The sequence below is a fragment of the Durio zibethinus genome, chromosome 24 (assembly GCF_047325235.1).
Source record: "Durio zibethinus cultivar Kanyao isolate XHJ-2024 chromosome 24, ASM4732523v1, whole genome shotgun sequence".
NCBI classification, from domain to species: domain Eukaryota; kingdom Viridiplantae; phylum Streptophyta; class Magnoliopsida; order Malvales; family Malvaceae; genus Durio; species Durio zibethinus.
This window is the reverse complement of record NC_143185.1, coordinates 1,587,153-1,610,549: the sequence shown is the minus strand read 5'-3', so window position 1 is coordinate 1,610,549 and position 23,397 is coordinate 1,587,153. Positions and strand designations below refer to the sequence as shown.

Genomic DNA, 23,397 nt, shown 5'->3' with positions numbered 1-23,397 from the left:
TTATAATGATAACTTTTCAACATAAGGAACGTTTCATTTGTTAAAAAAATTTAAAAAAGACTTTGATGAGACTCTTGAAAACTTGGATATTACATGTTCTTCAATGAAAAGTAATTTTTTTTTAAATTTGAGGATAAGTATTAAAAAAATTCATATTTTTAATGAAAATTTTAATTTTTTAAACTAAATTAAAAAGTTATACATATTTTTTTTCAAATTTTGCAATTAAAAAATTGATACAGAATTTAGTTTTTAATTATTATTTTTATTTTTAATATATTTATAAAATTTAAAAACTTTACTTATAATAAATGAAATAATTTTTCATAAAAAAATCATTTTTAACAACTATTAATGTTATTTAATTGAAAAAGACTTATGAATTATGAAGTCTTATGAAAATGATTTTGATTTATTTCTTTTAAAACTTTTATTATTTTAAATAGATGTATGTCTTCCTTCTCCCATCAGTATGATTTTAACAATTAAAAGAAACTTTATCATTACTAACCACTACTTCAAAATTTTCCAAAAAACAAAAAAAAACCCTACCGTTACCAAATCCAAATACCGACACAACTCAAGACATATTTCGGCCCAATTAGAGTTTAGAAATCGGGTTTGGAGAAGAGCTCGGCCCATTAAATAAACATTTTTTCAAGAACTTACCCCTTTTTTTTTTTTTTTTTTTTTTTCTTGAGAGTGAATACGGGGATTGTATCGGATTTGATTGGACGGGCTTTTACTCTCTCCTTCAATTTTATATAATAAATATTTAAATTCGATATAATATTAAAATATAATTTTTTATATTTAATTCAATTTGTATATATAAAAAATTATAAAACATTTTATTAAAATTGATTTGAAATTAATAAAATATTATTTTTAATAAAAAATATTATTTTTAAATATAAACATAAAATTATATAATATAAAAATATATATAAATATAAAATTAAATAAATAATAAAAATGTAATATATATTAAATTTAATTTCGATATTTTTTATAAAAAATTCAATCTAAAATCTAATTAAAAAAATTAATTTTATAAAATTAAATCTAGTTAAAATTCGACATATTTAAATTAAATTATTAGCTTTAAGTGAATCTCTTTTTATGAATCAACTTAAGAATTAGGTTCGGATGTTATGAAAAATTATTTAATATATTATCAATAAAATTTTTAAATTCATAAAAAATCAATATAGTGATATATATATTTTTAAATAAATTTTTTTAAAAAAACATGCTAAATCATATGTTTGCCTTTTTCTTAAACGACGTCATTTGAAGCAAACTAAACTCACCATTAAGAGATGTCGTTTTAAGGTATCAATAACACCAACCCGAATTACATAACATAAGGAAGAATAGAACGGCAGCAATAGCAACAGCAATGGAGCAGGCAAGTGAAGAAAATAAAGGAAGCGGCAGCAAAGAAGGGGCCAATTTGCTGGCACGGAGCTCCCAAACGGCAGGCTCAAGTGCGTAGAGACAGGCCACGAGATGGTTGTGAAAGACAAAGATTTCTATGCTCAGAGCAAACGTTGTCGTTTAGGCCTCGTCGACTTTGCTTTGTCTCACTCGAAGCCCCCTCTCAACATGTTCAAACAAGACCCTCTTTCCCGCTAAAAGAAAAAGCAAAGATTTCCTCTTTCTTTTATTAGATGAATTGAATTTAAACTTTCTTTGTAGTGAAACAGAGAACCAATTTCTTTTTGTAGTGAAATAAAGAAAAGGGTTATCAAAGATTGAAACTTGTTGCTAAAAGGAGATATTTTCTGATGACCCTGAATCAGAAAGCAAAAAAAAAAAATTATGTTTTTGGTTAGAAATTGGAAGCATCCCAATTTTCTCAAGTAAAAAACAATGGTTTTTGGGGAGTTACAATCTAACTTCTAGAAAGCTAGATATTTTAAGTGAGACTTAGGTTGATTGCTGATGCCAACTTTCTGTTTTGAGACTCAAATTTCCAAAAAATTTAGAATTTAGCCAAAATTGAACATTAGATTAGTGAGGTTTTTTTTAGTTTGTTTTGTTTCATGTGTTTTTTGCTAATATGATTCCAGCTTTCTATTTGATTGTTTTTCAGTTCAAAGTTGATTTGTAAACTAACCGGTGATACTGTCAATAAGTCCGAGGAACATAATTGGAAACATATCAATGGGAAACGATTTCTCAACAAATTGGGTTAGCATTTGCTCTCCGTTTGATTGGTTTGCTGATTACTTAGCATATGTTGTATTAATTCTCGGTGAATTCTTTTGAACATAGCAAGAAGAAATTGAGAAGGAGTTAATGAATGAAACCAGGGCGGACGAAGGTGAGCAGAAGCCAAAGAAAGAAAAGAAGAAAAACAAGAAGAAGGAGAAGGCAGTTGAAGAGATTGTCTCTGAAGTTAGGGATTCTGCTGAAAATGAAAGTGATTCAGAAGAACCTGAGTTCTGGATGCCCCCAGTGGGTGAGCGCTGGGACTTTGATGATGGAGGAGATTGATGGGGTTCTGGTTCAGAGTTGGAGGAAAGTGATGAAGAAAATGAAACAGGTGTGGTTGGCCTTTGACCTGAGCAGAGCAGAGATAACCCTTTTCAAGTAATCTAGGATCATAATTTTGTGCTTCATAATTTATCCTACTATCATGAATCATGATGTCAATCTTAAGCAGGAATTGGGAATAGAGGGCAGTAAGGATAAGAATGATGAATAATATGGCTTGATGGAAGTAACTTTAGCATTTAACTGTTAAATGTTTGAATGATGAATGAGAGAGCATAAAGTTGTGTCTGTCACGTTCTAGGATTATATGATTGAATAGCTTGGTTGCCAGTGCTAACTGTGTGCTAAAAGGTTGAATATCTGAGAGCACTTCTAGATGCTTTTTCTTTGTAAATGATATCTTCTGAGTTAGATTTATCTAGTGAAATTCACTTTGGCTGCGGCCAAGTTTATTGCAATGAAAACGTGCTATATGCCATCACATTATATAGATTGTTTGCCAATCCCTTTTACAGGAAACAATATGGTCATTGTAAACTATCAGATGATTGGTCTGGGAATCTCATATTTAAATAACTGGATTCAGTGCTGCCAACATAATTTGCAAATTATGTTGAGCTATCTGATTTTATATGTGATCCATTGATTTCATTGTATTTCCTTCATCAGAGGCTGCGGTCGAAGGTGGGAAGGAGTCAGAAGAGCTTTCTACTCAGTATAGTGCTTCATTTTATCTTTTCTAAGATCCTTCTATGTCTGTTATTGCTGAAGAACTTTGTTTTTCCTTCTTCACATTAATGCATAGCAATTCTGTTTTGGGGGATTACTTAATTCTTGTCTCTTGTTGCAGAACGAAGAGAATGTCCATGGCAATTGGACCAAGCAGCTTTGCCTATAGGAAGAAGAAGAGCTGGAAAAACACAACGAACTAATATGCGCTTCTGCCTTCTGAAACAAAGGTAATTCATCAACAATTCTTTCAGTTTTTGTTTGCAAAAAAGACTGGGAATTCTGAATAGGAATGTGTAAGACATGTGGATTAAATGGTTTTCCTTGTAGTAAATTAACTTGCTCTTTTGTTTGTCCTTGATTTATTTTTGATACTTTGTGGATGCTTTCCCACTTGGGATCTTCCCCATATTGTTCATGAACTTCAAGTTTAGAACATTAATGAATTCCAATGTCAGAAAATTTTACAGCAATTGAGCAAAAGTTTTTAGGGAAAAACCATTCTACTTTGCCTATTAGTAGTTTGAAATGAAACTCCTTTAGGTTAATAGTAGGAGTCAAAAGATGCAATGTGTTAAGACTTGTACTTCCAAGGATTATTCGTTCTTTCACAAGAATTTTGTCCTCTGCGTGATTAATCAATCTGAATATTCATGGAAGATAAAGTCATGATACTTTGTTGTTTTAACATTGCGAACCCAAATCTCAAGTTTATTTTATCTTTTTTTTTTCAAAGAAAAAAAGAAAAGAAAAGATGATACTATAATGTTGGATTAATTTGTACTATCATTTTCTTTTATGAATATAATTTTCTCAAAATAATCTTTCCCGGTAAAAGAAAAACCAAAGATTTCCTCTTTCTTTTATTAGATGAATTGAATTTAAACTTTTCTTTTTTGTGAAACAGAGAACCAATTTCTTTTTGTAGTGAAATAAAGAAAAGGGTTATCAAAGATTGAAACTTATAGCTAAAAGGAGATATTTTCTGAAAACCCTGAATCAAAGAGCAAAAAAAAAAAAAGTTTTTGGTTAGAAATTGGAGGCATCCCAATTTTTTCAAGTAAAAAACAATGGTTTTTGGAGAGTTACAATCTAACTTCTAGAAACCTAGATTTTAAGTGAGACTTAGGTTGATTGATGATGCCAACTTTCTGTTTTGAGACTCCAATTTCCAAAAAATTAAGATTTAGCCAAAATTGAACATTAGATTAGTGAGGTTTTTAGTTTCTTTTGTTTCATGTGTTTTTTGCTAATATGATTCCAGCTTTCTTTTTTATTGTTTTTCAGTTCAAAGTTGATTTGTAAACTAACTGGTGATACTGTCAATAAGTCTGAGGAACATAGTTGGAAGCATATCAATGGGAAATGATTTCTCAACAAATTAGGTTAGCATTTGCTCTCCGTTTGATTGGTTTGCAGATTACTTAGCATATGTTGTATTAATTCTGGGTGAATTCTTTTGAACAGAGCAAAAAGAAATTGAGAAGGAGTTAAGGAATGAAACCATGGCGGAGGAAGGTGAGCAGAAGCCAATGAAAGAAAAGAAGAAAAACAAGAATAAGGAGAAGGCAGTTGAAGAGATTGCCTCTGAAGTTAGGGATTCTGCTGAAAATGAAAGTGATTCAGAAGAACCTGAGTTCTGGATGCCCCCAGTGGGTGAGTGCTGGGACTTTGATGATGGAGGAGAGCGATAGGGTTCTGGTTCAGAGTTGGAGGAAAGTGATAAAGAAAATGAAACAGGTGTGGTTGGCCTCTGACCTGGGCAGAGCAGAGATAACCCTTTTCAAGTAATCTTGGATCATAATTTTGTGCTTCATAATTTATACTAATATCATGAATCATGATGTCAATCTTAAGCATGACTTGGGAATAGAGGGCAGTAAGGATAAGAATGATGAATAATATGGCTTGATGGAAGTAACTTTAGCATTTAACTGTTAAATGTTTGAATGATGAATGAGAGAGCATAAAGTTGTGTCCGTCACGATCTAGGATTATATGATTGAATAGCTTGGTTGCCAGTGCTAACTGTATGCTAAAAGGTTGAATATCTGAGAGCACTTCTAGATACTTTTTCTTCGTAAATGATATCTTCTGAGTTAGATTTATCTAGTGAAATTCACTTTGCCTGCAGCCAAGTTTATTGCAATGAAAACGTGCTATATGCCATCACATTATATAGATTGTTTGCCCATCCCTTTTAAAGGAAACAATATGGTCATTGTAAACTATCAGATGATTGGTCTGGGAATCTCATATTTAAATAACTGGATTCAGTGCTGCCAACATAATTTGGAAATTATGTTGAGCTATCTGATTTTATATGTGGTCCCTTGATTTCATTGTATTTCCTTCATTAGAGGCTGTGGTCGAAGGTGGGAAGGATTCAGAAGAGCTTTCTACTCGGTATAGTGCCTCATTTTATCTTTTTTATGATCCTTCTATGTCTGTTATTGCTGAAGAACTTTGTTTTTTCTTCTTCACATAAATGCATAGCAATTCTGTTTTGGGGGATTACTTAATTCTTGTCTCTTGTTGCAGAACGAAGAGAATGTCCATAGCAATTGGACCAAGCAGCTTTGCCTCTAGGAAGAAGAAGAGCTGGAAAAACACAACGAACTAATATGCACTTCTGCCTTCAGAAACAGAGGTAATTCATCAACATTCTTTCAGTTTTTGTTTGCAAAAAAGACTGGGAATTCTGAATAGGAATGTGTAAGACATGTGGATTAAATGGTTTTCCTTGTAGTAAATTAACTTGCTCTTTTGTTTGTCCTTGATTTATTTTTGGTACTTTGTGGATGCTTTCCCTCTTGGGATCTTCCCCATATTGTTCATGAACTTCAAGTTTAGAACATTAGCGAATTCCAATGTCAGAATATTTTACAGCAATTGAGCAAAAGTTTTAGGGAAAAACCATTCTACTTTGCCTGTTAATAGTTTGAAATGAAACTCCTTTAGGTTAATAGTAGGAGTCAAAAGATGCAATGTGTTAATACTTGTACTTCCAAGGATTACTCGTTCTTTCACAAGAATTTGTCCTCTGCTTGATTAATCGATCTGAATATTCATGGAAGAGAAAGTCACGATGCTTTGTTGTTTTAACATTGCGAACCCAAATCTCAAGCTTATTTTATCTTTTTTTTTTTTTTTCTAAAAACAAGAAAAGAAAAGATGATACTATAATGTTGGATTAATTTGTACTATCATTTTCTTTTATGAATATAATTTTCTTAAAATAATCTTTTTTTTTTTGGTATTATTAAAATTTACTTAATACTATAATCTTAATAATTGATCATGTTTATTTATTTAGTTTTGTTATGTATTATAGCGCGTAATTAACTCTATTTTTCTTTATTATTAGTACATTTTACGTACCATATTCAGACTTACTCTACCTGTTATTATAATCTTTTTTTTCAAATGGATTATAATTCAAATTTTATTTTAAAATTGAGTAAAATAAATCAAGACGAAAAATTATCTCATTCAAGGTATAACTTCCTTTTTCAAGCAAGAAATTAATAAATTGAAATGGTTCAATCAAAAAGAAAAAATAAAAGGAAAGGTATTAATTCTTTCCTCTCTCGTCTAGAAAGGATTTATATAGAGACTTGGAACCAAGAATAGAATGTGAAACTTGTTTGACTACTTCACATCATTCTAAATTCCTCACAATCTCTGTTTTGATATGATTTTTAACCTCATATATAACCAAATAATTTCTATATATATGAATACAAACTGATGTAAATGTGAAGAAAAGCTTATTAAATTTATAAAAATTGATGCTAAATAAGTTCCAATTATGCTAACTACCAATTATATTCATTAGAACTTTTTTTTTTTAATATATGAAAAAACTAATTAAAGATGTGACTTAATTAACAATTGCTTTTGCTCTTCGGCATATATATGTTGATTAGCAAAAATGAAAAAGAAGAAAAGAAGATTTTCCTTAGGTTTCAAGGTGGGAATTTATGCCTTAAAAATAGAGAGGAGAGATGACATATACCAATTGCAAACATCAATTGAAAAACATCTTACTGCAACCCGTTTTTGCTGATAATAATCTCTTATCCCTTTAATTTCAACTTTAATCATTTCCAGCACCTCTTTTTCTTCTAAGAAAATGGCAGAAGCACTTGTTTCTTCAATTATAGAGCAGCTAATAAAAGTTGTTGCTGAAAATGCCAGGCAAGAATTGAGACTGGTAACAGGTGTTAAAAAAGAAGTCAAAAAGCTTCAAAGCAATTTTGAGGCCATCCAATGTGTGCTTGAAGATGCAGAGGAAAAGCAAATCGTTGAAAAAAGGGTCAGGCACTGGTTAGAAAGGCTCAAAGAAGTTGCTTATGATATGGAGGATGTGTTAGATGAGTGGAACACTGCAATCCTCAAGTTGGAAATAGATGGAGTCGAAAGCATTCATGTTAGAAAGAAGGTATGTCCTTTCCTTTCATGCTTTGCTTGTTGTCGTCAAGTTGTTAGGCGTCATGACATTGCTTATAAAATAAAAGAAATCAATGAAGAGGTAGATGTGATTGCCAAAGAAAAAGATATGTTTCAATTAGCAAGAAGTGAAATCAAGCAACCTAGACGACTAGAAAGCACTTCTTTTGCTGATGTTTCCAATCTACATGGTCGAGATGAGGTCAAAAATAAGATAGTAGGCACATTGTTGGGTGGGAATAATGACATTCAAACCATCTCTATAGTAGGGATGGGAGGGATCGGAAAAACAGCTCTTGCTCAATTGATCTTTAATGACCAAGAAGTTCGAGCATACTTCAACAATGTAATTTGGGTGTGTGTCTCGGACTTTTTTGATCGAAACAAAATTGCGAGAGCAATTTTAGGAGGCCTTGATCAAAATTCACTTACCAACCTCCAAAATACAGGTCCCTTACAAGATGTTCTGACCAAAATTTGTGAAAAAATCGAAAGTTCAAAATTCTTGCTTGTTTTAGATGATGTGTGGACAGACCGTGATGAAGATTGGGAGCCACTAAAAGCTGCTTTTCGACAAGGCGTGCCTGGAAGTAGGATTTTGGTGACTACTCGTAAAGAATCAGTTGCAAAGGGGATGGGATCGTCTCAAGTGTTTCATTTGAAAGAATTATCTGATGAAGTGTGCTGGTTAATACTTAGTCAATTGGCCTTTATGGGAAAGGGAAATGAGTTGCGTGAAAAGTTGGAGGATATTGGAAGGGAAATAGCAAAGAAGTGTAAAGGTTTACCGCTTGCTGCAAAGACTTTGGGAGGTTTGTTACGGGAGAAAAACACTAGGAATGAGTGGCAAGATATACTGAACAGTGAGATATGGAAATTAAAAGTTGCAAAAGAAGACATTTTCAGACCTCTCCTGCTAAGTTATTATGATCTGCCCTCAGAAATAAGACCATGCTTATTATATTGTGCAATCTTTCCCAAAGATTTTGATTTTTGGCCAACTGAATTAATTAAGCATTGGATGGCACATGGTTATCTAAACTGCAAGGAGAATTTAGGGATGGAAGAAGGAAAAGGTGGTGAATACTTCAACCATTTAGCATCTCGTTCTTTTTTTCAAGACTATGAAAAAGATGAGGATGGTAACATAATTGAATGTAAGATGCATGACATGGTACATGATTTTGTCCAATATTTGACAGATGAAGAAATTGTGGCGGTGGAGGTTGACAACAGTGAAACTGTGAGGCTTGATTTATCTTCCAAAAGGACTCATCATTTGAGGGTAAAGATATCAGAAGAGGATCAATTTCCTGTGTCTATAAAAGGCATAGAGAACCTACGGAGCCTTCTAGCTGGTGGTCAACAGTGTGATGTAACTGGTGAAGCCTTGGCGGCATTCTTCAAGGGAGCGAAATGTCTAAGATTATTGGATTTTGCGATGGAGTGGTATTGTCATATAAAAGTAAAAGAAATTCCAAATGAAATAGGGAAATTAATTCATCTGAGATACCTTAATTTGAGTGGCAGTAAGAATTTAAAAGAATTGCCTGAAGGAGTGTGTGAATTGCATAATTTGCAATACTTGAATCTCACTGGATGTAGTGTTCTTGAGAAACTACCAGATGGTACGGAGAAATTAATCAACCTGAGGTATTTTTATTTTGCGGATTGTGAAAGCCTACAATATTACCCAAAAGGGATTGGGAGATTAACTTCTCTGAGGGAATTAATCCCAGTCGTTGCGAGAGTAGATGGCAAAGACGCAGCTAAAGAATTCAGTGTGGGAGATTTGGAAAACTTGGACCTCCTTCGTGGATCTCTTTTTATATACCTAGTGGGATATGTGGTAGATGTGGAAGAGGTTAAGAGAGCCAAACTTCACAACAAGAGACATCTTGACTACCTGGATCTGAGGTGTGAAGAGACAAATCCTAATGACGTCATTCAAGCCTTAAATCTGCCTCCTTCCTTTGACATATCGGTTTACGAAGGGGCTAGTTGGATCAGGTACTCTTTCTATCTATTTCTCTTTCCAATTTTTCTTCAAATTAAATTTGTTCAATTCTTTTTTGAAAAAAGAGAGCTAATAGACACATTTCAATTTTTTTTTCTCTTCACATGTTTTTTTTTTTTTTTTAATTTTCTTCTAAGTAAGATTATTTAATTATTTTTTCATCTCAATTTTAAAACTTGCAGATATATATTTTTAGTAAACTTTATAATTTATGGATATAAAAATCTAATAAATTATATAGCTTATTATTTAGGCACATTCAATAAATAAAAAAAAGTCACATTTAAGGTTTGGAAAAAAATTGAGAAAAAATATTTTTTAAAATTTTCATAACATCATAAAAAGGGTGTAAATTGTTTTAAATAATTATAAACTCATTTATAAATTGATAGAAAAAATTATGCAAGTTTGAAATCTTTTAAAAGTTTTTGGATATGTAAATCTAAAAACTTGTAAAAACTTTTAGATTTATAAATTCAAAATTTTAAAAATGATTTTGAAAAAAAGTGTATGAAGATTAAAAAGAAGAGTGTGAATAAAAACTACTTATAAAAATCACGTCAAAGTATAATTATAATTTTACCATGTGTTTTAAATTGATATTACAAGGATAACACTTGACTTTGTTCTTTCTAGGGCCAACAGAAGGTCAACGTAAGGCTGAATCAGAGGAGCTGCCATCCGTGGGAAGAAGAAATGGTGCTGGCTTCTACCTCTTTTATGCTTTTAGATATCTATATTTTTAAAACATTCAGTATGTGATTGTCTAAAATCATGTAAAAACTTAATGTGTGTCCGCTGCTGTCTTTGGTCCCTGGTTTGAACCATGATTTGAACCCTCGAGCTGTTCGACCAAATCCTGCAGCTTATTTCTGTATTTGTATAATTAATTTGTTGTGTGCTTGATGTTTGTATGGATTATTTGTGGGATCTTTAACTTGTAATGTATTATTTTAAATGTATGGAATTATTTATGTTTAATATTATTGAGGGGCTAATTTTTTTCTCAATATAATCTTTTTTGTTTGGTATCATTAAAATTTACTTAGTATAAATAAATGCAAACCAATCATAACAGCTCCAATCAAGTCTTGGTTACAAATAATTTTCAATTTCGCAGACATTTTGACAAAAGCAACATTAACATTGCAGGGAATTGATAAGAAAATTAAACCCAACAAATATTCTCAAGTTTTATGTTTCAATATTTCATGAAATTTTTAAAACTTGTCAACTTGATTACAATTTACTAGTTATTTCCTATGATGTGATCAAACTAATTTTGACTTTTAAATCTCCAATTCCAATTGTTTTGACTAAAATCTTTCATGCATTTAGATGCTGTTTTTAGATTTTTCAACACTTGAATGCTTTAGTAAATTCATAAAAAAATTTATACTAATTACTATATTTGATTAAAAAATTTTTTTGATGGATACTTTCTGCCTAATAAAGAAATTTTGGGTGAAGAAATATACATAGAATTAAGAAGATTTGAAGAATTAGAAGATCAAGAAGAAATAATACAATTAGTGAGTAATGAAAGTTTAAGTGATAATGATACTATATTTATGAAGAAACAGAGAGTAAGACAGAAGAATCTGAAGACGATTTAGAAGATGAATAAAGAAATAATTGATGAAATAGAAGAAGGAATGTTAGGAAAAGAAGAAAAAGAACGTAAAGGATTTTATAAACAAGAATTATTATTTGACAAAAATGAATTTAAAAAGATAGAAAAGGTAAAACCAAATCAATAATAAGCTTGCTATATTATTACAAAAATTTGTTATCACAATACCAAAGCCTAGTGCTCCATCCAGCAGTAATGGTGGATCTTAATATACAAATACTACAAGATAATTAATATGAAAACTTCATGACAGTATTAGAAAACCAAGAAAAGATTAATAAAAACATAATGAGTGTGAGAGATAGATCCGACAATCTAAAATATATATGATGACATAATATGAATATGATACAAAAATAAAATATGAAAGTGATATAATTTAAAATTATAGCAATAATTATATAAGAGTTTAACAAAATAAAAAAATTATATTTTATATTTTTGTATCAATACAAATTATGACACATAATTTTTATATAAAAAATGTTACAAATATATAAATTTTAATATTTTATATAATACGAACAAACGAATAATCAAATATTTAGAAGAATATTTTGAGAAAACAAGGTGCTATCCGAAGAGGAAAGAGACGTATTGATAGTGACAATGAAAAAGGTAAGAACAAAGAACAAAAGGTTTTCCATTGACGCAGCAAACGTCGTGAGAAATTACACATTTTCTTCAAAAACATATCAAAGACATTAGAACAATTACTAGAAGAAAGCTACGGAGAAAATCCTTTACAATTATGGGAAATAGATAAAACTTATGCAAAGATAGAATTGAAAGAAGAATACAAAGACAAAATAATAAGAGCAAGTCCAATGAGATATAGCCCAGAAGATGTAGATGAATTCAAGATACAATTAAAAGAATTATTAGATTTAAACGTGATAACAGAAAGTAATAGTCTACACAGTAGTCCAGCCTTTATAGTAAAGAAACATTCTGAAATTAAAAAAGGAAAAGCTAGAATGGTTATAAATTATAAACATCTTAATAAGTATACCAAATTTGATGGATAATTTCTGTCTAATAAAGAAATTTTAATAAATACAATCAGGGGAAAAAAATATGTTCCAAATTTGATTGCAAGTCAGGGTTGTGAAAAATAAAATTAAAAGAAAATTCTAAACAATATAAGCTCTTAGTGGCCACAAGGATACTATGTATGGAATGTTATGTGTTTTCACTTAAAGAATGCTCTACAGATATTTCAAAAAAGAATGGACGATGTCTTTAAAGTTTAAACCATAGTCAATTTTGTATTATGTAACAATAGAACTGAACATGAAATACAAATAAAATTGCAGAAATATGTAGAAAACATGGAATATTACTATTAAAAGAGAAAGCTGAACTAAGAAAGGAAGCAACAGAATATTTAGGATTTATAATAGATAAAGACGGAATAGAATTACAACCACATATATTAGAAAAAATAATATTATTTCTTGATGAATTAAAAGATAAAAAACGAGTACAGCAATTTTTAAGAATACTAAATTATGCTGAACAATTCATTGAAAATTTGTCCAAATTAAGACAACCATTACAAAAATTGACAAGAAAAAATGGTCAATTTGAATGGACAGAGATTTTAACAAACCATGTGAGAAAGATAAAAGAAACACGTCAGAAGCTGCCACTGGTGGCTTTACCAAAGATGAAGATACAAAGAAATTAGAAACAGATGTTTCCAATGAATATCGGGAAGCAGTTTTGAAAGGGAAAGATACACAAGCAAATGAAGAGAAAATATGTAGATATACCAGTGGAACTTTTAAAGATTCTGAAAAAAATTATGATACAAATGCAAAAAAATTGTTAGGAATAATCAGAGGAATACAGAAGTTTTGCTACTTCCTATTGCCAACGGAATTTATTATCCGAACGGATAATACACAGGTAAAAGCTTTTATTATTAACAATCATCCTTTGAGACCTGATAGGAAAAAATATCATAGATGGCAAAATTTCTTTGCCGAAACAAGTTTAAGATTGAGCATATTAAAGAAGAAAATAATGTTTTGCCTGATTTCTCATCCAGGGATGGCAATGATAAACGATATCATTAATACAATAGAAAAACGGAAAGAAGAGCTCGTTGATGAGCTTGACAATATTTACAAACAATGAGGCTATCTTTGATAACATGGATAAGCGACACGATGCTCTTGTTGAAGCTTCAAAGAAGCATGAACAGATACAATCTCAGATTGATATCCTCGAGGAATCAATGAAAAATATATTCTTGTTTCAAAGGAACAAATAAAAAAGCAGGAAATATCTCAAGCTTCCACTGAGGTTTCTTTGAGACCATCGACCCCTGACGGTTCTGTGGAGTAAAATACGCTACTCCAACACAATATCAGATCCAAAGAGAAACCCCTTTGGATACCCCAAAAGAAAACTTTCCACCATTACCATCCAAGGAAATTATTCCATAAAACTCAGAAAAATTTATTGATGCTTACCAAACTATCACAACTAAAGTTTATTCTCGCAGGCATAAGCCTGAATCTACTGTTTTGATTGACCATACAGAATTTACCCAAGAGCTAATATTCTCCAAAAGAATAAACTTTAAATCATCTCCAAAAGAAGATATTAAACATATCTTTGAATATGGATACTTAGATCTTCTTTATAGAAACTCAAACAATGCAGTTGAAGTCCACAATACAGTAAACCAATACAGAGCTTATAAAAAATTCACTTTTAACCTATTTATTAAAGTCTTAGTACAAGTCCTAATATTTGTTGGGATTTGAATTGAATTTTATAATCAGATTGAAAATTCAGTAAAGTATAAGAGTTTGAGTTTATTTTGTATTTTATATCAAAGTTTAATAAAAGTATAAAAAATTTTATTTTTATAAATAAAATTTTTTGATTTTAATTTGATAATTTCAAATAGTTAGATACTAAAAAAATTAACTGGGTAACTTATTAAAATAATGTAATTAAAATTTAAGTTAAGTTTTAAATAAAGAATTTTTATGACTGTTCTTATTTCAAAATTATTATAGTTATAAAAATTTATTTGTTAATAAATTATGTTTAAAATAAATTATTTTGAGTTAAATCGAAATAAATATATTTATGTATTTTTATTTTTGATTTAAATTTATTATTTTGTGTATGAAAATTGCATGTACGTGTTGATCTTTCAACAATATTCACAATGAAACCGTATTTACCGGAGAATTTAGTATGAGCATCTGACAAATACAATGCTACCATTGCTATGGAACAATCGTATAAAGCCTACTCCAAAGATTGATGAAGGATTTATGACAATCAGACGATGCCAAGGATTCAAAGTCCTTTATGGAACTATTCAAAGGCTATTAGACACGGGAAAATCCTGGAAAAACAATACTGGAGGAAACACGATAATTTTATCAAGTTTCAACAGTGTCAGATTGACTGAGCTACACAAACAAAAGTTAAAAGAAAAAGGAAATACGATTTATCAGAATTTGACACCATCATCAAGAGCCACACATATTTACCTTTGCAAGATTCTCAATCATGATAATGCAGACATTTGTCAATTCTGCATCAAAATGCAAAAAGACGATACCAGCTCGCAGAAGAAATCCGTAGGCAAAAAAGTTGAAAACACAACATCTGAAGAAGAAATTTCCTGTACACAATGTAATCCACACCATGAGTGTTTTGTTAACCTCGTTCGCCTGACCTTCGTATTCAGTAAGCGGTGTTTTATATCTAGATTCACAGTGCGGTGGGAGGAACTCTAGCATGATGCCGAAGATTTTAAAAAATATTTTGATCTTGAGGATTTTTTTAAAATATTTCTTTCTTTTCATTTATCTCCCTATTTTACAAGCATGGATTTCACAATGCAAATATGTGATCTTCAACTATAGTTATGTAATAAAAATAAATTATTTTAGGCGTGGGAAGATTAAGTGGTAAAAATCATAAGTTGAAAATGTTGAAGAAGTGCCCATGTCCCTCACCAATGCCTCCCATGCAAACAACCTTGTCGGTGGTTGGGTCATGAGCGGTTAAGATGAAAAAAACATATTCTAAGGTTCTGGTATATTCGACATTTCGTCAAAAGTCATAGTAACTGACAAACAAAAAGTTAGATAATAAAGAATTATTTTTTTATTATTTTATTATTATAAAAAGCTTTTGGATATTTATTTTCATAAAAAATTTTAATCACTACATGAAAATTATTTATGTTACTTATTTGATAATTTTGTCAAAAAATATATATCGTTGCAGTTGCTTTGTAGTTGATATGAAAAGCTTCATCATTTGGTTGACAGCTGGTTACCGGTCAACAGTCAACAGTCAACAATTATAAGTGGTCCTCCATTTTACTTGCTACCCAATCCGAACGTCACCACTGTAGTTTCCCTGAAATTCCTGACATGATACCCCTTTAATTTCCCTAAGCATTACCAACGCCTCTTTTTCTTCTAGGAAAATGGCAGAAGCACTTGTTTCTGCAATTATAAAGCAGCTAGTAAAAGTTATTGCTGAATAAAGTTGAATTGGATGGTTTGATCGCCCATCAATTTTCTTTCACTAATCAATCAATTAATATCTCTCTCTCTCTCTGTCTCTCTGTCTCTCTGTCTTTCTCTCTCAAAATGGCCTTAGCACTTGTTTCTTCCATCTTGGAGCAACTCAGTGCTTTCACTACTGAGAATGCGCGGCAAGGGCTGAAGTTGGTGACAGATGTTGAGAAAGAAGTCGAAAAGCTTGACAGCAATTTTAAGGCCATCCGCAATACGCTTGAAGATGCAGAGCAAAGGCAAATTGTGGAGAAAAGCGTGAAAGGCTGGTTAGATAAGCTCAAAGAAGTGTCTTATGGCATGGAGGACGTGTTGGATGAGTGGAGCACTGCACTCTCCAAGTTGCAAACAGATCCTGAATTAGATGTAAGTGCTTCTATTCCCAAGAGGATGAAAACTTCCATAACTTCATGTGTTTCTTCTTTTTGTCAAGTTGTTAGGCGTTATGACATTGCTAGCAAAATAAAAGGAATCAATGAAAGGCTAGATGAGATTGCTAACGAGAAAGACAGATATCATTTGACAAAAATAGAAACCAAACAATTTAGACGAGTAGAGAGTACATCTTTTATTGATGTGTCCAAGTTACATGGTCGAGATGAGATTAAAAAAGAGATAGTGGAGAAATTGTTGAATGGGACTAGCGAAGAAGGCTGCATTCAGACCATCTCTCTGGTAGGGATGGGAGGGATCGGAAAAACAGCTCTTGCTCAATTGATCTTTAATGACCATCAAGTTCGAGCACGCTTCAACAAAGTAATTTGGGTGTGTGTCTCGGACCTTTTTGATCTAAACAAAATTGCGAGAGCAATTTTACGAGGTCTGGACAAAGATTCAGTTACCAACCTCCAAAATCCGATTCCCTTACAAGATCTTCTGACCGAAATTTTTGAAAAAATCGAAAGTGCAAAGTTCTTGCTTGTTTTAGATGATGTGTGGACAGACCATGAGAAAGATTGGGAGCCACTAGAAGCTGCTTTTCAACAAGGCAAGTCAGGAAGTAGGATTTTGGTGACCACTCGTAAAGAATCAGTTGCAAGGGGGATGGGGTCCTCTCGAGTGTTTCATTTGGAAGAATTATCTGATGAAGTGTGCTGGTTAATACTTAGTCAATCGGCCTCTATGGGAAGGGGAAATGAGTTGCTTCGAAAGTTGGAGGATATTGGAAGGAAAATAGCAAAGAAGTGCAAAGGTTTGCCGCTTGCTGCAAAGACTTTGGGAGGTTTGTTACGGGAGAAAAACACTAGGAATGAGTGGCAAAATATACTGAACAGTGAGATATGGAAATTAAAAGTTGCAAAAGAAGACATTTTCAGACCTCTCCTGCTAAGTTATTATGATCTGCCCTCAGAAATAAGACCATGCTTATTATATTGTGCAATCTTTCCCAAAGATTTTGATTTTTGGCCAACTGAAATATTTAAGCATTGGATGGCACATGGTTATCTAAACTGCAAGGAGAATTTAGGGATGGAAGAAGGAAAAGGTGGTGAATACTTCAACCATTTAGCATCTCGTTCTTTTTTTCAAGACTATGAAAAAGATCAGGATGGTAACATAATTGCATGTAAGATGCATGACATGGTACATGATTTTGTCCAATATTTGACATATGAAGAAATTGTGGCGGTGGAGTTTGACAACAGTGAAACTGTGAGGCTTGATTTATCTTCCAAAAGGACTCATCATTTGAGGGTAAAGATATCAAAAGAGGATCAATTTCCTGTGTCTATAAAAGGCATAGAGAAACTACGGAGCCTTCTAGCTGGTGGTCAAGAGTGTGATGTAACTGGTGAAGCCTTGGCGGCATTCTTCAAGGGAGCGAAATGTCTAAGATTATTGGATTTTGCGATGGAGTGGTATGGTCATATAAAAGTAAAAGAAGTTCCAAATGAAATAGGGAAATTAATTCATCTGAGATACCTTAATTTGAGTTGCAGTGAGAATTTAAAAGAATTGCCTGAAGGAGTGTGTGAATTGCATAATTTGCAATACCTGAATCTCTCGTCTTGTCGTGGTCTTGAGAAACTACCAGATGGTATGGGGAAATTAATCAACCTGAGGTATTTTTATTCTCGGCAATGTAGTGGGCTACAATATTACCCAAAAGGGATTGGGAGATTAACTTCTCTCAGGGAATTAACCCCAGTCCAGGCGAGAGTAGATGGCAAAGACGCAGCTAAAGAATTCAGTGTGGGAGATTTGGAAAACTTGGACCTTCTTCGTGGATATCTTCAGATAAGCCTGGTGGGAAATGTGGTAGATGTGGAAGAGGTTAGGAGAGCCAAACTTCACAACAAGATACATCCTGACAGGCTGTTTCTATACTTCAGGAGGCGTGGAGAGATAAATCCTAATGACATCATTCAAGCCATAAATCTACCTCCTTCCTTTGACATATCGGTGGAAGAAGGGTTAATCAGGTACTCTTTCTATCTATTTCTCTTTCCAATTTTTCTTCTAATTAAATTTATTCAAATTGTTTTTAAAAAAGAGAGCTGCTAGACACATTTCAATTTTTTTTTCTCTTCACAATTATTTTATTAAAAATTTTTCTTTTAAGTAAGATTATTTAATTATTTTTTCATCTTAATTTTAAAACTTGCAGATATATATATTTTTAGTAAATTTTATAATTTATGGATATAAAAATCTAATAAATTATATAACTTATAGTTTATGCATATTCAATAAATAAAAAAAGTTACATTTAAGGTTTGGAAAAAAAATCAATTGAGAAAAATATTTTGAAGAAATTTCATAACATCATAAAAAAGTCACAAATTGTTTTAAATAATTATCAATTTATTTACAAATTGATAGAAAAAACTATGCATGTGAGTTTTTAGATATTTTTTTTATTTGAAGAATGTGGGATAAAAATTTTTAAATTTTCAGATATTTAAGTTTGGAAATTTTTAAAAGTTTTCATATTTATAAATCCAAAAGTTTAAAAGGAAAAGAGATATATAAAAAAAAGATAATTAAATTATTTATTTAAAAAATGATTTTGAAAAAAACGTATGAAGATTGAAAGGAAGAGTGTGAATAGAAACTCCTTATAAAAATCACATCAAAGGATAATTATAATTTTACCATGTGTTTTAAATTGATATTACAAGAGTAACCTTTGACTTTGATCTTCGTAGTGCCGAAAGAAGGTCAACGTAAGGCTGAATCAGAGGAGGTGCCATCTGTGGGAAGAAGAAATGGTGCTGGCTTCTACCTCTTTTATGCCTTTATATAAATATATATATTTAAAACATTCAGTATGTGACTGTCTAAAATCATGTAAAAACTTAATGTGTGTCTGCTGCTGTCTTTGGTCCCTGCTTTGAACCATGATTTGAACCCTCGAGCTGTTGGACCAAATTTAATTTGTTGTGTGCTTGTTGTTTGTAATGTATTATTTTAAATATATGGAATCATTTACGTTTCATATTACTGAGGTGCTAATTTTTTTCTCAATATAATCTTTATTTGGTATCATTAAAATTTACTTAATATTATAATCTTAATAATTGATCATGCTTATTTATTTTGTTTTGTAATATATTATGACACTTAAATAACTCTATTTTTCTTTGTTATTAGTACATTTTGTATACTATAATAACATTTAGTTTAATAGCTACTAACCTCTCTTACATAGGTTACAATTCAAAATTAATCTTAAAACTGAGGCTTCATTGAATTGAGTGAAACAAATCAAAGACAACAAGTTATCTCATTCAAGAGTGAGGCATTTTTTTGAAAATATATTTACAAAATGAAGAAAATACATGAAAATGTTTTAATTCATTTGTAAAATTTAAAATTCAATTTCGTTAGTAGGTAATATATCTATATATAATTGTGTATTTTACATGATGACAATTCTTCTTAAGCTTTGGTCCTGTTATCGTCTTTATCTCAAATGGTAACCAAACTTTACCTTACATCAACGAAGAAGAGGAAAAAAATCTGTTTTAAGAAAAAATCTAAACTTAACTGCATATGATGTTGATCTTATAATTTAATGTAATTGCTTTAACTGAATTTAAGAATTAAAAATGAGTTAGCATTCAAAAACAATCAACAACTATAGAAAATTAATTATGTACACCAACATAAAAAAAAAAAAAAAGGGACTACATTCTAATTGTTATAAACCTATTAGTCCTCAAATATTTTAAAATTAAACATTCTTTCCTCTTTGGTAGAGATTATATGTTCATGGATATGTAAAAAATGCTTTGCACTTGAACAATCATATATGACAAAAAAAAATCAAAAATCAAAATTCAAACATGCAAAATTTTATATAACTCGGAGATGAGTTAAGAGTATATATGAAAAAATAATAATAATAATAAACGCATACCAATCATAAGAGTTCCAATCAAGCCTTCGTTACAAATGATTTTCAAACTCGCAGACATTTTAACGAAAGCAACATTGACATTGCAAGGAAATGATAAAAAAAATTAAAGCCAACAAATACTCTCATAAAACTTTCAATGTTTCAATATTCCATGAAATTTTTAAAACTTGTCAACTTGATTACAATTTACTAGTTATTTTCTAGATGTGATCAAACTAATTTTGACTTTTAAATCGTCAATTCCAATTGTTTTGACTAGAATCTTTCATGCATTCAGATGTTGTTTTAGATTTTTCAACACTTGAATGCTTTAGTAAAATCATAAAAAATTTTATGCTAATTACTATATTAGATTTTAATAAAAAGAAAATGTTTTACATTTATTTTATGTAAGAGGATAAATGAAGACCGCATGACACGAGTATACTAGAGATGTGATCGGTGGTAAGGGATGCGGAGAAGAATACCAATCGCTTCCAAACTGAGCATCTTCCATGTGGTGCCCATTAAAGCAAACATAAAAAAAGATTGTGTACTTTTCACTTGTTGTTAATACTTTATCTCAAAATTCAAAAGCAAAAACGATGCACAGATCCTCCATTGATGCTCTGCAACTCTGGAAATTTGCCTATTTCAATTAAAGGTATGGGAATTTCTCTTTCGACCCAGGTTCAAAATTTGTTTACTTTTACAAATTAAGACAACCATTACAAAAATTGATAAGAAAAAATAGTAAATTTGAATGGACGACAGAGATTTTAACAAACCATGTGAGAAAGATAAAAGAAATATGTCATAAGCTGCCACGGGCGGCTTTTACCAAAAGATGAAGATACAAAGAAATTAGAAACCAATGCTTTCAATGAATATCGGGGAGCAATTTTGAAAGGAAAAGATACAGAAACAAATGAAGAGAAAATGTAAAGCCCTCAATTTTTTGATACGAAAGCCTCGTAATTTTATTTTATAAAAAATATTTTATAAATTTAAATTTAAGTCTTAAGTTATATATTATATTATATTCACATATTCTTTAAATGTTATATTAAAAGAATATATAGATATAATATTATCTATAAGTTAAGATTTAAACATAAATCTATAGGGTGCATTTTATGAAATAAAATTGTGAGACTTTAATTCAAAGTAAATAATATTTCATAAGTTGGATACGAACTCCTAAAATGATGTCACAGTGATTATCAATAAGAGGGAACTAAATACTACATCATGAGAGTTATTAAGTGCATCACCTCTAAAATCTTAATGTCTAGTGTGATTTTAATTATATGGTTGGACTCAGTTTGATAGGGATATCAAACTTTAAAAATTGAAAAATTGTAATTATCTCAATCTCACATTAAAAGAATGTGTGAATATAGTATAATATATATATAGATCTAAATTCAAAATTGTTGAAGTGTTTTTTATAAGATCAAACGTGAGGCCTTCATATTAAAGCAGATAATATCTCACAAGTTGAGTGTAAGTTTTAAAAAAAATATGTAGATATAATAGTGGTACTTTTAAAGATTTTGAAATGAATTATGATACAAATGCAAAAAAATTGTCAGGAATAATTAGAGACAAACATAAGTTTTGCTACTTTTTGTTGTTAAAGGAACTTATTATCTTAACAGATAGTATACAAGTAAAAGTTTTATTATGAACAATCATCCTTTAATATCTAATAGGAAAAATATCATAGATGGCATAATTTCTTTGCTGAATAGAAGTTTAAGATTGAGCATATTAAAGGAGAAAATAATGTTTTACCTTATTTTTCATCCAGGGATGGCAATGATAAATGAAATCATTAATACAATAGAAAAGCATAAAGAAAAGCTTGTTGATGAGCTTGACAATATTTACAGAAAATATGAGGCTAACTTTGACAACATGTATAAGCTACACGATGCTCTTATTGAAACTTCAAATAAGTATGAACAGATACAATCTTAGATTGTTATCCTCAAGGAAATCAATGTAAAATATATTTTTTTTTTCCAAAAGAACAAATAAAAAAGCAAGAAACATCTCAAGCTTTCGCTGAGATTTTTTTGAGTCCATTGACCTCACGGTCTTTTAGAGTAAAATTCACTAATTTAACACAATATCAGATCCAAGGAGAAACCCCTTTGGATACCCTAAAAGAAAACTTTCCACCATTACCATCCAATGAAGTTATTCTAAAAAACTTAGAAAAATTTATTGGTGCTTACCAAACCATTACAACCAAAGTTTATTCTCACACACATAAGCTAAATCTACTATTTTTGTTGACCATACAAAAATTTACCTAATAGCTAATATTCTTCCAAAAGAATAAACTTTAAATCTTCTCCAAAAGAAGATATTAAATATATTTTTGAATATGGATACTTAGATTTTCTTTATATAAACTCAAACAATGCAAAACTGGCATTTTTACCAGTTGAAGTCCATGATGCAGTAAACCAATACAGAGCCTATAAAAAATTCACTTTTGAACCAATATTTATTAAAGTTTTAGTGCAAATTCTGATATTTGTTAGGGTTTATCTTAAATCTTATAATTCATATTGAAACTTAAGTAAAATTATAAGAGTTTTAGTTTATTTTATATCCCACACCGGGAGTTTAATAAATATATAAGAAGTTTTATACTTATAAATAAGATATTTTGATTTTGGTTTGATAATCCAACATAAACACTAATAGAATAGCTAAGAGAGTAGCCTATTAAAAAAGTGTAATTAGGTTTTGGATTAAGTTTTTGATGACTTTTCTTATTCCAAAAGTCTCACAATTGTAAAGATTTATTTTAGAGTAAGCCATTTTGAGTTAGACTGAAACAAATATATTTGTGTGTTTTTATTCTTAATTTAAATTATCATTTTGTGTTTGAGTTTTCCATGTGCATGTTGATTTTCCAATAAGTTGTATTATAGAAAGGTTTATGGGAAAAAGAGATAGGCCTAAGAGATATTGGTCTCATGAAGTAAGTATTTCAAGATGTTTAGAGAAAGTATATCTAATATGCTTATACCCAAGTTTGAGATTTCGTTATTTAATGAAAAGATTAATTTTATGTTATAACAAAATACGATTCAAGATCTGTTAGTACAACAAGAGTTTGATTAAGTATTAAAGAGTAGTA

General features: G+C 30.5%; 4 protein-coding genes across 6 annotated transcripts; all 4 read left to right on the top strand.

The window, feature by feature from the left end:
- Positions 1-1,367: 1,367 nt before the first annotated feature.
- LOC149511807 (uncharacterized) lies at positions 1,368-5,335 on the top strand. Of its 2 annotated transcripts, XM_089753530.1 has the most exons (6): positions 1,368-2,196; positions 2,281-2,551; positions 3,172-3,217; positions 3,353-3,461; positions 4,519-4,616; positions 4,699-5,335. In XM_089753530.1, the coding sequence occupies exons 2-5, from the start codon at positions 2,309-2,311 to the stop codon at positions 4,598-4,600; spliced, it is 480 nt and encodes a 159-aa protein (XP_089609656.1). In that variant the 5' UTR covers positions 1,368-2,196; positions 2,281-2,308; the 3' UTR covers positions 4,601-4,616; positions 4,699-5,335. The 2 variants fall into 2 exon arrangements, with proteins under 2 accessions (XP_089609656.1, XP_089609657.1); XM_089753531.1 differs by lacking the exons at positions 4,519-4,616; positions 4,699-5,335 and having other exon boundaries at positions 2,281-2,598; positions 3,172-3,186; positions 3,353-3,454.
- On the top strand, positions 4,830-10,686 carry LOC149511806 (putative disease resistance protein RGA3). Of its 2 annotated transcripts, XM_089753529.1 has the most exons (5): positions 4,830-4,971; positions 5,592-5,637; positions 5,773-5,881; positions 7,432-9,693; positions 10,337-10,686. In XM_089753529.1, exons 3-5 carry the CDS (start codon positions 5,856-5,858, stop codon positions 10,356-10,358), a joined length of 2,310 nt encoding a protein of 769 aa, XP_089609655.1. In that variant the 5' UTR covers positions 4,830-4,971; positions 5,592-5,637; positions 5,773-5,855; the 3' UTR covers positions 10,359-10,686. The 2 variants fall into 2 exon arrangements, with proteins under 2 accessions (XP_089609655.1, XP_089609653.1); XM_089753527.1 differs by lacking the exons at positions 4,830-4,971; positions 5,592-5,637; positions 5,773-5,881 and having other exon boundaries at positions 7,265-9,693.
- Positions 10,687-11,942: 1,256 nt separating this feature from the next.
- On the top strand, positions 11,943-12,361 carry LOC149511805 (uncharacterized). Its single transcript, XM_089754014.1, has 2 exons — positions 11,943-11,951; positions 12,035-12,361. Exons 1-2 carry the CDS (start codon positions 11,943-11,945, stop codon positions 12,359-12,361), a joined length of 336 nt encoding a protein of 111 aa, XP_089610140.1.
- A 3,360-nt stretch (positions 12,362-15,721) lies between these two features.
- Positions 15,722-19,339, top strand: LOC149511804 (putative disease resistance protein RGA3). Its single transcript, XM_089753915.1, has 2 exons — positions 15,722-18,318; positions 19,045-19,339. Exons 1-2 carry the CDS (start codon positions 15,971-15,973, stop codon positions 19,064-19,066), a joined length of 2,370 nt encoding a protein of 789 aa, XP_089610041.1. The 5' UTR covers positions 15,722-15,970; the 3' UTR covers positions 19,067-19,339.
- Positions 19,340-23,397: the final 4,058 nt, after the last annotated feature.

Coding starts and splice junctions, on each gene's coding strand:
- LOC149511807 (XM_089753530.1), top strand. CDS start 2,309: ATGAAACCAGGGCGGACGAAGGTGAGCAGAAGCCAAAGAAAGAAAAGA. Junction 2,552..3,171: donor TGATGAAGAAAATGAAACAG/GTGTGGTTGGCC, acceptor TTCCTTCATCAG/AGGCTGCGGTCGAAGGTGGG. Junction 3,218..3,352: donor TCAGAAGAGCTTTCTACTCA/GTATAGTGCTTC, acceptor CTCTTGTTGCAG/AACGAAGAGAATGTCCATGG.
- LOC149511806 (XM_089753527.1), top strand. CDS start 7,367: ATGGCAGAAGCACTTGTTTCTTCAATTATAGAGCAGCTAATAAAAGTT. Junction 9,694..10,336: donor GAAGGGGCTAGTTGGATCAG/GTACTCTTTCTA, acceptor TGTTCTTTCTAG/GGCCAACAGAAGGTCAACGT.
- LOC149511804 (XM_089753915.1), top strand. CDS start 15,971: ATGGCCTTAGCACTTGTTTCTTCCATCTTGGAGCAACTCAGTGCTTTC. Junction 18,319..19,044: donor GTGGAAGAAGGGTTAATCAG/GTACTCTTTCTA, acceptor TGATCTTCGTAG/TGCCGAAAGAAGGTCAACGT.